At 42.2% G+C, this 14,678-nt stretch overlaps 2 protein-coding genes across 3 annotated transcripts in view; one reads left to right on the top strand and one right to left on the bottom strand.

The window, feature by feature from the left end:
* Window positions 1-582: 582 nt before the first annotated feature.
* NCR3 (natural cytotoxicity triggering receptor 3) overlaps window positions 583-14,678 on the top strand; it is a 32,213-nt gene continuing 18,117 nt past the window's right edge. Inside the window, exon 1 of one of the 2 annotated variants that reach the window (XM_070361144.1) lies at window positions 583-746. In XM_070361144.1, coding sequence (XP_070217245.1) covers window positions 623-746 — 124 coding nt within the window. In that variant the 5' untranslated portion in view covers window positions 583-622. The remainder of the gene's footprint in view (window positions 747-14,678) is intronic. The other variant, XM_070361143.1, reaches the window with a different exon arrangement.
* AIF1 (allograft inflammatory factor 1) lies at window positions 12,277-14,567 on the bottom strand. The gene is made up of 6 exons (XM_005904181.3): window positions 14,432-14,567; window positions 14,196-14,257; window positions 14,023-14,089; window positions 13,309-13,350; window positions 12,790-12,952; window positions 12,277-12,483 (listed from the first exon to the last, which is right to left on the bottom strand). The coding sequence occupies exons 1-6, from the start codon at window positions 14,454-14,456 to the stop codon at window positions 12,399-12,401; spliced, it is 444 nt and encodes a 147-aa protein (XP_005904243.1). The 5' UTR covers window positions 14,457-14,567; the 3' UTR covers window positions 12,277-12,398.

The following is a 14,678-nucleotide window of genomic DNA, read 5'->3' as shown; positions in this document are numbered from 1 at the left end:
CTAGGGGGAGAAAGAGGCGGAGCGTGCGTAGTGCGTTCGTGGAAAGATGGGAACGGAGAGACGTAGAGACGCCAAGAGTGGAAGGAAACGATGCTAGGCCTATAGTACTATCCGCAAAGGAGATAGAGCTAGAAGACTGGGCGGAAGGGACTAGCTGCCGGAGGGCGGAGCTTACGTAACCAGGGAAGAGCTCCAACTCACGCTTATCTTCGCGAGAGGTGAAAGCATGAGGGGGCGGGGGCCTTCATTTATTAAATCACGTCATGCAAATAAGGTAGATTGACAGGCCAATCCAAGAGTCCAGGGGAGTGCATCACGGAACAGAGGCATTCTGTGAGTAGTTCTACTTATTTGCATAATATATGCAAATCGCTTGGACAAAGATAGGGTACAAATAACCTATTCCTCAAAATATTGGCAACTAATGACTAAGGCATTTAATTTTATAATCTGTAATTTTCGTGAATATATTTATATATCTGATATTATTGACAGTTTCCGTTTACTTCATAACGGGTTTAATTCTGCGAAATGCAGTACCATTCCCCTCCTTTGTCTCCGATTACGTGTGTGTGTGTGTGTGTGTGTAGTCGCTCAGTCGTGTCTGACTCTTTGGGACCGCATGGACTGGGACTACATGGACTGTACCCTTCCAGGTTCCTCTGTCCGGTGGAATTTTCCAGGCGATCTTGAACTGAGTTGCCATTTTCTACTCCAGGGGATCCTTCCAATCCATCCCAATCCAGGTATCGAACCCATGTCTCTTGCGTCTCCCACACTGGCAGAGAGCCACCTGGGAAGCTCTGTTACTCGTGTGTGTGTGTGTGTGTGTGTGTGTGTGAGAGAGAGAGAGAGAGAGAGAGCGCGCGAGCGAGCGCGTGCTGAGTCCTCTCCGACTCTTCAAACCCATGGATTTATTCTGCTCTAATCATACCCCCTACTTGTTCAGCAAATCATTCAACATCTATTTTTTACCCATTGGGTATATATTAAAAAATAGGGGTTTCCCTGGTAAAGAATCTGCGTGCAATGCAGGAAACCCAGGTTGGATCGCTGGGTGGGGAAGATCTGCTGGAGAAGGAAATGGCAACCAGTCCATTTCTTCAGTATTCTTCCCTGGAGAATTACATGGACAGAGGATTCAGGCAGGCTACAGTCCATGGGGTTACAAAAGTCGGGCACGACTGGGTGATTAACACACATACACACGTAAAATAGATTTTTATTAAAGCGGTTTTAAGTTTACAGAATAATTGAGCAGAAAGTACAGAGAATGCTAGTCTATTCCTTCCCCTGCCTCAGTTTTCTCTATTATTAACATGTGCATTAGTGTGGCACGTTTGTTACAATTGATGCACCGATGGTGATACATTATTTTTTCTTCCAGTTTTATTGAGACACAATTGACACACAGTACTACATAAATTTAAGGTGTATTTGCTCAGTCCTGTCCAACTCTTAGCGACCCCATGGACTGCAGCCCACCAGGCTCCTCTGTCCATGGGATTTTCCAGGCAAGAGTACTGGAGTGGGGTGCCATTGCCTTCTCCGACTACATAAATTTAAGGTGTATAGCATATAATGATTTGACTTACAAACATCATGAAGTGATTACCATATTTAGTGAACATCCATCATCTCATACAGTTACAAACTTAAACAGAAAAAAATGTATTTTTTTCCTCATGATGAGAACTCTGACGATTTACTCTTAACAACTTTAATCAGTTTCAATTGTATTTATCATGCTGTATATTACACGTCTAGTATTTACTTATAACTGGGGGTTTATATTTCTTGACTGCCTTCATTCATTTCCCTCTCCCTCCACCACAAATCTGATTTCTTTCTGTATGAGTTTGTTTGTTTTTGAAGTATAGTTAGCCTACAATACTATGTTAGTTTTTGGTATACAACGCTGTGATTTAAATATCAATATTTCAAAATGATATTTCAAAATGATCATAAGTCTAGTTATCATCTGTCACCATGCATAATTATTGACTATATTCCCTACAGTGTACATTTCATATCTAGGACTCAGTTATTTTGTAACAGGAAGTTTCTGTTGCTTAATCTATACCTATTTCTCTCCTTACCCTTCCCCCAATTACCTGTTTGTTCTCTGTATCTGTGACTCTATTTCTGCTTTGTTACATTTGTTTTTATAGATTATACATAAGTGAAATCATACAATATTTGTCTTCTTTGTCTGACTTATTTTACTTAGCATGATACTCTTTAGGTCCACCATGTTGACACAAATGGTAAGGTTGCTTTCTTTTTCCTGGCTGAGTAATATTCCATCACACACACGCACACACACGCACACACACACCATCTTCTTTATCCACTCACCTATCATATCTTGGCTATTATAAATAATGCTTCAGTGAACGTGGGGTAAATATATCTTTTGAATTAATGTCTTCATTTCCATCAGATAAAGACACAGGACTAGAATTACTCTATTGTATTGTAGTTCTATTTTTGAAGAATCTTTATATTGTTCTCCATGTCTAGTCAGGTCCTCTGCCCATTTTTTAATCTTGTTCTTTCTGTGTTGTGACTTTTCGTTTTTTTTTTTGTGTGTGTTTCTATACAAATTTTCGTGGAGAAGGCAATGGCAACCCATTCCGGTACTCTTGCCTGGAAAATCCCATGGACGGAGGAGCCTGCTGAGGCTTCAGTCCATGGAGTCGCTAAGAGTCAGACACAACTGAGCGACTTCACTTTCACTTTTCACTTTTATGCACTGGAGAAGGAAATGGCAACCCACTCCAGTGTTTTTGCCTGGAGAATCCCAGGGACAGCAGAGCCTGGTGGGCTGCCGTCATGGGGTCGCACAGAGTCGGACATGACTGAAGTGACTTAGCAGCAGCAGCAGCATACAAATTTTCGAATTATTTGTCCTAGTTCTTTGAAAAATGCCATTGGTATCTTGACAGGGATTGCATTGAATCTGCAGATTGCCTTGAGTAGCATAATCATTTTAACAATTTTAATTCTTGCAATCCCTGAGCATGGTGCCTTTCCATTTGTTTGTGTTGTCTTCAGTTTCTCTCATCAGTGTCTTACAGATTTCTGAGTACAGGTGTTTTGGCTCCTTAGTTTGATTTGTCCCCAGGTATTTTATTCTTTTTGATGTAATTATAAATGGGACTGTTTTCTTACTTTTTCTTTCTGATAGTTCATTGGTAGTATGTAGAAATGCAACAGATATCTGTGTATTAATTTTATATCCTGCAATTGTTACCAGATTCATTGGTAAAGTTGCAAATTTTTGAACTTACCAAATTCATTTAGAATTTTCTATGTATATCATCTTCAAACTAACAGTTTTACTTCTTCCTTTCTAATTTGAATTTCTTTTTCTTGTCTGACTTCCTATAGCTGGAACTTCCAATACTATGTTGAATAAAAGTGGTGAGATCTTAAAGGAAATGTTTCAGCTTCTCACCATTGAGTATGATGTTAGCTGTGGGATTGTCATATATGGCCTTTATTATGTTGAGGTGTATCCCCTCTAAGCCCACTTTCTAGAGAGTTTTAATCATAAATGAATGTTAAATTTGTCACAAGCTTTTTTCTGTATCTATTGAGATGACCATATGATTTTTCCTTCTCAGTTCATTAATGTGGTATATCGCATTGATTGATTTGCCGACATTGAACCATCCATGCATCCTTGGGATAAATCCCACTTGATCATGGTGTACATGTGTAATGTATTGTTGAATTCCATTTGCTGATTTTTTCTGAGGATTTTTGTATCTGTTCATCAGTGATATTGGCCTATGATTTTTATATTTTCATGGTATCTTTATTTGGTTTTGATATCAGGGTGATACTGGCCTCATAGAATGAGTTCAAAGGTGTTTCTTCCTCTTCAGTTTTTTGGAATAGTTTGAGAAAGATGAATGTTAAATCTTCTTTAAAAGTTTGGTAGAATTCATCTTTAGTAGAGACATTATGGTTCTGAACTTTTGCTTGTTGGAAGGTTTGTTTTTTTTTAATTACTGAGTCAATTTCAGTAACGGGTCTATTCATATTTTCTGTTTCTTCCTGATTCACTCTTAGGAGATTGTACATTTCTAGGAATTTGTCCATTTCTTCTAGGTTGTCCATTTTATTGGCATATAATTATTTGTAGCAATCTCTTATGATCCTTAGTAGGTCAGGTGGTAAAGAAATCCTCCTGCAATGCATGAGACCCCGGTTTGATTCCTGGGTCTGGAAGATCTGCTGGAGAAGGGATAGGCTACCCACTCCAGTATTCTTGGGCTTCCCTGGTGGCTCAGCTGGTAAATAACCCTCCAGCAATGTGGGAGACCTGAGTTTGATCCCTGGGTTGGGAAGATCCAGTGAAGAAGGAAACGGCTACCCACTCCAGTATTCTGGCCTGGAGAATTCCATGGACTATATAGTCCTTGGGGTCGCAAAGAGTCAGACACGACTGAGTGGCCTTCACTTTCACTTATGATTCTTTCTATTTCTGTGGTGTCAGTTTGACTTCTTTTTCATTTCTGATTTTATTGATTTGGACTCTTTTTCTTGGTGAGTCTGGCTAAAAGTTTATCGATTTTATTTATCTTTTCAAAGAATAACTCTTAGTTTCGTTAGTGTTTTTTTTTCTTTATTTCATTTATTTCTGTTCTTATCTTTATTATTTCTTCTTTTCTACTAATTTTAGGTTTTGTTTGTTCTTCTTTATCTAGTTCCTTTAGGGGTAAAGTTAGATTGTTTACTTGAGGTTTTTCCTGTCTCGTGAAGTAGGTTTGTATCACTATAAACTTCCTTCTTAGAAATATTTTTGCTGCATCCCATGGATTTTAGATCATTGTGTTTTCATTTTCATTTGCCTCCAGCTGTGTTTTAATTTCCTCTGATTTCTTCAGTTCCTGTCTTGTGAAGTAGGTTTGTATCACTGAAAATTTGCTTCTTAGAAATATTTTTGCTGCATCCCATGGATTTTAGATCATTGTGTTTTCATTTTCATTTGCCTCCAGCTGTGTTTTAATTTCCTCTAATTTCTCCAGTGACCCGTTAACAACAACTATGTTCTGAAGGCACCAGAGATATGCACAGAAAATTTTAGAAGTTGTTGTTGTTGTCCAGTCAGCTGCTCAGGCCTGCCCAGCTTTTTCGACTCTATGGACCACAGCATGCCAGGCTCCTCTGTCTTTCACTATCTCCCCGAGTTTACTCAAACTCATGTCCATTGAGTCGCTGATGCCATCTAACCACCTCATCCTTTATTTTCCCCTTTTCTCCTGCCCTCAGTCTTTCCCAGCATCAGGATCTTTTCCACTGAGTCAGCTTTTTGCATCAGATGGCCAAAGTATTGGAGCTTCAGCTTTAGCATCAGTCCTGCCAATAAATATACAGGGTTGATTTCCTTTAGGATTGACTGGTTTGATCTCCTTCCTGTCAAAGGGACGCTCAAGAGTTTCTCCAGCACCACAATTCAAAAGCATCAATTCTTCAGTGCTCAGTCTTCTTTATCATCCAGCTTTCACATCTGTACATGACTACTGGAAAAACCATAGCTTTGAGTATGCACTTTGTCGGCAAAGTGATGTCTCTGCTTTTTAATATGCTGTCTAGGTTTGTTGTAGCTTTTCTTCCAAAGAGCAAGCATCTTTTAATTTCATGACTGTAGTTATCATCCACAGTGAAAAGTTTTGGAGCCTGAGAAAATAAAATCTGCCACTGTTTGCCCATCTATTTGCCATGAAGTGATGGGACCAGAGGCCATGATCTTAGTTATTTTAATGTTGGATTTTAAGCCACCATTTTCACTGTCCTCTTTTACCTTCATCAAGAGGCTCTGTAGTTCCTCTTCTCTTTCTGCCATTAAAGTGGTATCATCTGCATATCTGAGATTGTTGATATTTCTCCCAGCAATCTTGATTCCACCTTGTGCTTCATCCAGCCCGGTATTTAGCATGAGGTACTCATCATATAAGTTAAATAAACAGGGTGACAATATACAGCCTTGACTTACTTCCTTTCCCAGTTTTGAACCAGTCCATTGTTCCATGTCTGGTTCTAACTGTTACTTCTTGACATGCATACAGGCTTTTCAGAAAGCAGGTAAGGTGGTCTGGTATTCCCATCTCTTGAAGAATTTTTCATAGTTTGGTGTGATCCACATAGTAAAAGGCTTTTGTATAGTCAGTGAAACAGATGTTTTTCTGGAATTCTCTTGCCTTTTCTATGATCCATTGGATGTTGGCAGTTTGATCTCTGGCTACTCTGCCTTTTCTGAATCTAGCTTGTACACCTGCAAGTTCTCAGTTCACATACTGTTGAAGCCTAGCTTGAAGGATTTTTGAGCATTACCTTGAAATCGTGAAAGTGAAGTTGCTCAGTTGTGTCCGACTCTTTGCGACCCCATAGACTGTGGCCTACCAGGCTCCTCTGTCCATGGGATTTTCCAGGCAATAGTACTGGAGTGGATTGCCATTTACCTTGCTAGCATGTAAAATGAGTACAATTGTATGGTAGTTTGAACATTCTAGCCTTGACTTACTTTGGGATTGGAATGAAAACTGACTTTTTCCAGTCTCGTGGCCATTACTGAGTTTTCCAAATTTGCTTGCATATTGAGTGTGGCATTTTAACAACATTGTCTTTTAGGATTTGAAATAGCTCAGCTGGAATTCCATCATCTCCACTAGCTTTGGTTATAGTAATGCTTCCTGAGGCCCACTTGACTTCACACTCTAGGATGTCTGGTTCTAGGTGAGTGACCACACCGTTATGGTTATCTGGGTCATTAAGACCTTTTTTGTATAGTTCTTCTGTGTCTTCTTACTATCTCTTCTTAATAGCTTCAGCTTCTGTTAGGTCCTTGCTGTTTCTGTCCTTTAGTGTGCCCGTCTTTGCATGAAATGTTCCCTGGGTATCTCCAGTTTTCTTGAAGAGATCTCTAGTCTTTCCCATTCTACTGTTTTCCTCTATTTCTTTGCATTGTTCACTTAAGAAGGCTTTCTTATCTCTCCTTGCTATTCTCTGAAACTCTGAATTCAGTTGGGTGTATCTTTCCCTTTCTGCTTTGCCTTTTGCTTCTCTTCCTTTCTCAGCTATTTGTAAGGCCTCCTCAGACAATCATCATGCTTTCTTTCATTTCTTTTTCTTTGGAATAGTTTTGGTCACTGCCTCCTGTACAGTGTTATGAACCTCTGTCCGTAGTTCTTCAGGCACTCTGTCTACCAGATCTAATCCCCTGAATCTGTTCATCACCTCTACTGTATAATCATAAGGGATTTGATTTAGGTCATATTGAGCAGTCTAGTATTTTTCCCTGCTTTCTTCAATTTAAGCTTGAATTTTGCAATAAGGAGCTCGTGATCTGAGCCATAGTCAGCTCCATATCTTGTTTTTGCTGATATAGAAGCTGATATAGAAGCCTGTATAGAGCTTCTCCATCTTAGGCTGCAAAGAATATAGTCAATTTGATTTCGGTATTGACCGTCTGGTAATATTCACGTGTAGAGTCATCTCTTGGGTTGTTGGGAAAGGATGTTGGCTATGACCAGTGTGTTCTCTTGACAGAACTCTGTTAGCCTTTTCCCTGCTTCATTTTGTATGCCAAGCCCAAACTTGCCTGTTATTCTGGGTATTTCTTGACTTCCTGCTTTTGCATTCCAGTTCCCTATGATGAAAAGGACATCTTTTTTTGGTCTTAGTTCTAGAAGGTCTTGAACTGTTCGACTTCAGCTTCCTCAGCATTAGTGGTTGGGGCATAGGCTTGGATTACTGTGATGTTGAATGGTCTGCCTTGGAAACGAACCAAGATCGTTCCGTCATTTTTGAGATGGTTCAGGTACTGCATTTTGGACTCTTTTGTAGACTGTGAAGGCTGCTCCATTTCTTTTAAGAGATTTTTGCCCACAGAGTAGATACAATGGTCATTTGAATTAAATTCGCCCATTCGTGTCCATTTTAGTTACTAATTTATATTATAGAAGTAGAGGAATAAGAATCAGACTGTGCCTGGGTAGGTCAGAAATGTTTCTGGGAAAGTCTGAAAGTGATTAGAGAAAGTTATTAACTGATATGAAGAACTTGTTAAGATTTAGCCAGGTTTGAGGAGCAAGTGCACATCTTGGGCCCTGTGAACTGATAAGCAGAGGCATGGATTTGGAACCTACACCTGCCTGTCCATTATGGAAAATGAGAGTGGCAAATTTAGTAAGAATCTGGTAAGAGTTTTATCCTGAGGCTCATTAAGATGATTGAGATGAAAAAAAAAAAAAAAAAGATGAAGGTGGTTGAGATGACTTCAGTTCTCAAACTTTCAAATTATTCTCTCGTCCCCTTCCCCTGGACAGTTACCACAGCAAAATTTCTTGGAAGTGCTCTCTGTACTCACAATCTCCTTCTCTCCTCTCTTTCTTTGTTAAAGCCACTCCAGTCAAGTCTTCATCCCCACCTTCTACTCAAACTGCAAATGTCAAGGGTATCAGCCTCATGGCTTGAAATAATGTTAATATGCTAATAACTTCCCAAATGTGTATCTTCATCAGAGACCTCACTTCCAACACTGGACTTGTATACACAGCTGTGTACTTGCCATCACCTCTTAGATGTCTAACAGATGGTTTCAAATTCAGTATGTCCAAAAGCAAACATTTTGATCTCTGCTGCTGCTGCTGCTAAGTTGCTTCAGTCATGTCCAAACCTGTGTGACCCAATAGACGGCAGCCCACCAGGCTCCTCTGTCCCTGGGATTCTCCAGGCAAGAATAATGGAGTGGGTTGCCATTTCCTTCTACAATACATAAGAGTGAAAAGTGAAAGTGAAGTTGCTCAGTCATGTCTGACTCATCGCAACCCCATGGACTGCAGCCTACCAGGCTCCTCCGTCCATGGGATTTTCCAGGCAAGAATACTGGAATGGGTTGCCATTTCCTTCTCCATTTGATCTCTAGTCTTTCAATAATTTCTCTGTCCACAGCCTTCACCATCTCAGCTGATGACAGTTTAAAAATTTCAGGGATTTCCCTGGTGGTCCAGTGGCTAACACTTCACACTCCTAATGCAGGGGTCCGAGTTCGATCCCTGATTGGGGTGCTATATCCCACATTCCACAACTAAACATCCTGCATGTCACAACGAAGATCACAGATCCTGTGTGCTACAGTTAAGACCCAGCACAGCCAATAAATAAATACAAATAAGTAAATGTTTTATAAAAATGAAAATTCCAGTTAAGTCGAAAACCCTGGAAACCTCATCAATTCCTTTAGTTGTCACACTCTACACTTTGAATCAGACAGGAAATCCTAGCTTGAGAAAACATCCAGAATCCCACCTCTTCACTTCCACTGCTTCTGCCTTGATCTGAGCCATCCTAATCTCTCACCAGGTTTACAGGAACAGCCTCCTAACTGGTCGTCTTATGCTTACCTCTGCTCCTACAGTGTTCTCTACACTGAAGCCAGAGTGGGCCTTTTCTCAAAGGAGGTTGAAGAGCATTCCTTTACTCAGAGTCCTGCAGTGCCACTCCATTTCTCTCAGAATAAAAGCTAAAGTCCTTACTGCAGCCTACAAGACCCTAGATGACTTGGCCCCCTATTCAGTTCAGTTCAGTTGCTCAGTCATGTCTGACTCTTTGCAGCCCCATGGGCTGCAGCATGCCAGGCTTCCCTGTTCATCACCAACTCCTGAAGTTTGCTCAAACTCATGTCCATCAAGTTGGTGATGCCACCCAACCATCTCATCCTTTATCTTCCCCTTCTCCTCCTGCCTTCAATCTTTCCCAGCATCAGGATCTTTTCTAGTGAGTCACTTCTTCTCATCAGGTGGCCAAAGTATTGGAGTTTCAGCTTCAGCATCAGTCCTTCCAATGAATATTCAGGACTGATTTCCTTCAGGATTTACTGACTTGATCTCCTGGCCCCCTGTTGGGTTTTTTATCTTATTACTCTCTTTATCGGAGAAGGCAATGACACCCCACTCCAGTACTCTTGCCTGGAAAATCCCATGGACGGAGGAGCCTGGTAGGCTACAGTCCATGGGGTCACGAAGAGTCGGACACAACTGAGCGACTTCACTTTCACTTTCATACATTGGAAAAGGAAATGGCAACCCACTCCAGTGTTCTTGCCTGGAGAATCCCAGGGATGGGGGAGCCTGGTGGGCTGCCGTCTATGGGGTCACACAGTGTCGGACATGACTGAAGTGACTTAGCAGCAGCACTCTCTCTATCTGCACAGGCCTTTCTCACTCTAGGGCCCTCTCTGCTCCTTTCCTTGTGCACAAATGGCTCTTCCCCCAGAAACCTGCGTGGCTCACTGCTGTATTTTCTTGAAGTTTTTGTTCACTGTTGGTCACCTCCTCACTGAATCCTCTCCTGATTACCCTTTCAGAATTTTAATCTTCCTGACCATCTTTGCACCCCTGATTCCCTTTAACCTGCTCTTTTTTTTTTTAATAATACTGTCATTTTAAAATAGAGCATAGAAATTTAAAATTATATTTACTGTTTGTTATCTGTCCTCCTCCCGTATCAGTTACTGCAGTAGAACATAATAAACTTCACAAAGGCAGGGATCTTTGTTTTGTTACTTTTATATCCCAGGCACCTGGAATAGGGGATGGAACATAGTTAATGCCCAATAAATGATTTTTAAAATCTTATCAAAGTGCGTGTGTGTGTGTGCATTTTATGTATATATATATATATATATATACACACACACACACACATACACATGCATGCCAAGTCAATTCAGTCATGTCCAACTCTTTGTGACCCCATGGACCATAGCTTACCAGGCACCTCTGTCCATGGGATTTTCCAGGCAAGAATACTGCAGTGGGTTGCCATGCCTTTCTCCTATATATATATGTGTGTGTGTGTGAAATTTTAATAACTTTTCATGAACTGAGCAGAGCATGTAACCAAAAACAGAGCCTTAACTAGCACAGAAGCTGCCAAGGGCTCTTTTAGTCTCTGTCCTCCCCCAAGGCTAACTACTATCCTGATTTCTAATAATATATATTAGTTTTACTTGTTTTGTACTTTATTCAAATGGAATTGTACCATAAGTGTTCTTTTCTATCTGCTTTTTATCAACATTGTATTAATGAAATTAATTACATTGTTGCATGTAGTAGTTCATTCTTATTGTTAGGTAATAATAGTCCATTGTATGAATATAACCCAGTTTATCCTGAATGAACAAATTTAAGCCCCAGATCCTTTCTGTCCTTTGTGTCACCAGAGTTGTTGGGAAGAATTAATACACAGAAAGCATCTACCCAGTATATAGTAGGTGCTCAATTAAGGTTAGCTATTAATTTTGTTATATGCAGATATTTTATTGAACCCACATAGATCTCTTCCTCGTCTGAAGTCCTATCCAGTTACTGTAGCACTCTTAAGATGCCAACCTGGCTTTACCACTGGAAAGGGCCAATACATGTGACCTTATGGGCCTGGTCTCTCCTTGGGACATGAAACAAGCTGGGCCAACTTGATTTTTGCTTTCCAGGGAGTAGGGAAATCTGAAACAGTGGCCAGCAACTCGGAGTTGCTGGAGTTAACCGGACTGGACCCTTTGCGGGAAGAGTTCAAGAATACCCTCACCAAAGGCCTGGGAACTCTCAGGCTTCTTGCCTTCCCTGAAGTTGGCTATTTAATCCTATCTGCCATCCAGGGATCCTGTATTCCTGGAATCTGCCCTCAGTACTCTCCTAGTACAAGCCCCTTTTCCTTTTATTAGGCTCAGTTTTTGTAGCTTGCCTCCAAAAGGACCTCAAGACTCATTTTCGCTTAAATTATCAGCCATTATAGTGTTGTGAATCCTTAATTGAATAACAACAGTTCTTTCATCTATCTGTCCATCCACTCAAGTTTTAAACATTATTGAGGGCTTATGATATGTCACGCACTGCAGGGTAGATCCTCTTATTCTCGTTTTCAAATGAAAGACTCAGAGAGGCTGAAGGATTTTCTGAGGTTACAAAGCTTATAGTAATAGAGGATGTTGGTTCAAGGTAATTTTTGCTCTTCATCATGAGCTTGAGCTTTTTTTTTTTTTTTTTTTTGTCTATACATGTCTTTTCATCCCACTTAAATTCCTTGAGGTCAGGCTGTCTTATACATCCCCCCGATGGACAAAATCATCTGCTATGTGGTAAATATACTACAGAATTGTTGATGGACTGCTCATATGGGCAAATCCTTGCTACCCTTCTCTCAAAGACGCTTCACCCCTTCCCAAACCCAGGGGGAAAAAAATCAAACAGTAACCAAGCTGAATTCATCTGAAGGAGGATAATTTATTTAAGTTAGTTTGGCTCTGGTTCACAATTTTGTCTTCTTTTTCTATGTTGGAGTCATTAGAAGCCCCTTCAATTCCACCACACCTCCCTCACCACAAATCAGGGCAACTCAGAGATAGCTTTCTTGGCTGGGAGACCTGTTGGCTTCTCCTGTTCTCTTGCTTTCTCTTCATACATCAGGATCCTGGTTGAGATGGGAAGAGACACGGGGATCAGAGGACAATCTTCTCAAGAGAATAAGTTTTAGTGGGCTGTGAAAGTCCAGAAAAGGATGAGGGTTGTGAGGGTGGGGGAGAAGGAGAAAGGGCAGGAGTCAGAGTCTTGAGGGCCTTGGGGACCAGAATCATGGATGAGAATAGGACCTGGGAAGGGTCTCTCAAAAGACAGAAGAGAAATGCATGCTGGGCTATGTGTAGAAGGTGGGCCTGGGGATGGAGACAGGGGAAGAGAAAACAGTTAAGTGTAGGAGAGGCTGGAACTGGACTCTCACATTTTTAGAATGGCAGATCTCTTGCCCAACATCATCTTGAGAAAGTCAGAGTAGCTGAAAGTCTCCCCAGGGCCACTGGATACCTCCATGATTAATTTCTTTAGCTCCAGGTGGGTCTTGGGAACCCCAAGTTTCTCCATCATTCGCTTCAGGGACATGATATCTGGAGGCACAGAAGATGGGGGTGAGAAGAGGGAAGCCCCTCTCTCTCTCTCTCTGTTACCTCCACCATCTCATTACCATTCCCCATCCTACTCTGGTGGAAAAGGAAATGGCAACCCACTCCAGTATTCTAGCCTGGAGAATTCCTTCGGCAGAATTCCTGTAGCCTGGCAGGCTACAGTCCATGGGATCACAAAGAGTCAGACACAGCTTAGCAACTAACACACACACACACACACACACACCCACCCTACTCTGGTCACTGTCATCTCTCCCAAACCACTGGAAATGGAGCACTGTAGGAAAGACCTCCCTCTTGTAGATCTGCACACTTCCCCCAAACCACCCCTTTCTTACCGATACCTCCATCTTCATTCAGGTCAAACTCCATGTATTTCTCTGGATGAGGGGAGAAAGCAGAGAGGGTCAGCACTGGCTGGAGGGTCACAGGCAGAGGCAGGGCAGGGATTGAGAAAGGGGTTGCAGATGGGAGAAGAGGAGGAAGAGATGGGGCAGGTAGAGGAAGTAGGGGTTGGGGAGCTGAGGGGCCCTGTTAAGGTGTCGGGAACCAGAGAGGGTACTGAGAGAGGGACAGGCCAGGGAAAGGGGCTGTTACTAGGGCGGCAACAGAGGCAACCTGCCATTTTCCCACCTCAAAAGTAGACTTTGTGTGCTTCCCTGGTGGCTTAGTGGTAAAGAACCGGCCTGCCAATGCAGGAGACAGGGGTTCGATCCCTGGCCCAGGAAGATCCCTTATATGCCACAAAGCAGCTAAGCCCAAGTGCCACAACTACTGAGGCTGTTCTATAGAGCCCAGGGAACCGTAGCTACTGAAGCCCTCTTGCCCTCAAAATGAGAAGTCCATGCAGCACAACTAGAGAGTAACCCCTGCTCCCCGAAACTGGAGAAAAGCCTATTGCACAATGAAGACCCACCAGCTCAGCCAAAATAAATAAATAATAAATAGATAAAATTATTTTAAAAATATAGACTTTGTTTCTTCTGTCTTCTCTCCCTGGGGAAAGCCTACCCTCCTCACCCCCTTCTCCACCCCTAGAGTTGTCCCCTCACTCTTGAAGGCTTCCAGTTTGGAGGGCAGGTCCTCATCACTGCTGTATTTGGGATCATCCAGGAATTGCTGTAGGGGGAAAGCAAGAACCTGGGTAGGGCCCCCCACCCGGTCCAACAACACGCCCCCCCCAATCCACCCTACCCACTGCCCTGGCCAAGGCCCTTCCTTTTACCTGGTTGATTTCATTGATTCTCTCTTCCTGCTGGGCTTTCCGCAGCCCAAAGGCTTTTCCTCCTGAAGGAGCGCAAAGGTTAATGTAGCTTCACCCCACCTTCCTCTCTTCACCCCCAAGCTCAGCCTGAAGCCATTACAGTTCTGCTTTCATAAGCCAGCTTCCCAGCCCCCGAGCCCAGTACTGTCCAGCTCCTTTTTCCCATTTTAGAATCCTGCCTATTCCACCTTCCCTACCCTGTAAATCCCTAGTTTCGCTCATAGCTCAGCAGGTGCTGGTTGAGATGTTGGAGGAAACAACACAGACTGGGTGCCTTCTCTGTCTGCCAGCTCTCCTCTCCCATCAGCTTCCTGGAGGCCTGCCTCCCAAACTTCCCCTTTCCCCTCATTCCCTCCTCCTCTAAGTCCCAGGCCTCACTTCCTCTTCAGCTTCTGCTGACAGTAGCACCCAAGAAAAAGGGGGAGTAGGGTCTAGAAAGGAGAC

This window comes from Bos mutus, chromosome 23, assembly GCF_027580195.1.
Source record: "Bos mutus isolate GX-2022 chromosome 23, NWIPB_WYAK_1.1, whole genome shotgun sequence".
In the NCBI taxonomy this organism is placed as follows: Eukaryota; Metazoa; Chordata; class Mammalia; order Artiodactyla; family Bovidae; genus Bos; species Bos mutus.
Note: the sequence above shows the minus strand (reverse complement) of the source record. Positions and strands in the feature narration are given on the sequence as shown.

What these genes read in the sequence shown, in the direction of transcription:
- AIF1 (XM_005904181.3), bottom strand. Translation starts at nt 14,456, where the DNA reads ATGAGCGAAACTAGGGATTTACAGG. An exon ending in CAAACTGGAAGCCTTCAAGA is followed by an intron (nt 13,351 to 14,022) that starts GTGAGGGGACAA and finishes CCCCTCATCCAG; the next exon opens with AGAAATACATGGAGTTTGAC. An exon ending in GAATGAAGATGGAGGTATCG is followed by an intron (nt 12,953 to 13,308) that starts GTAAGAAAGGGG and finishes CTGTGCCTCCAG; the next exon opens with ATATCATGTCCCTGAAGCGA.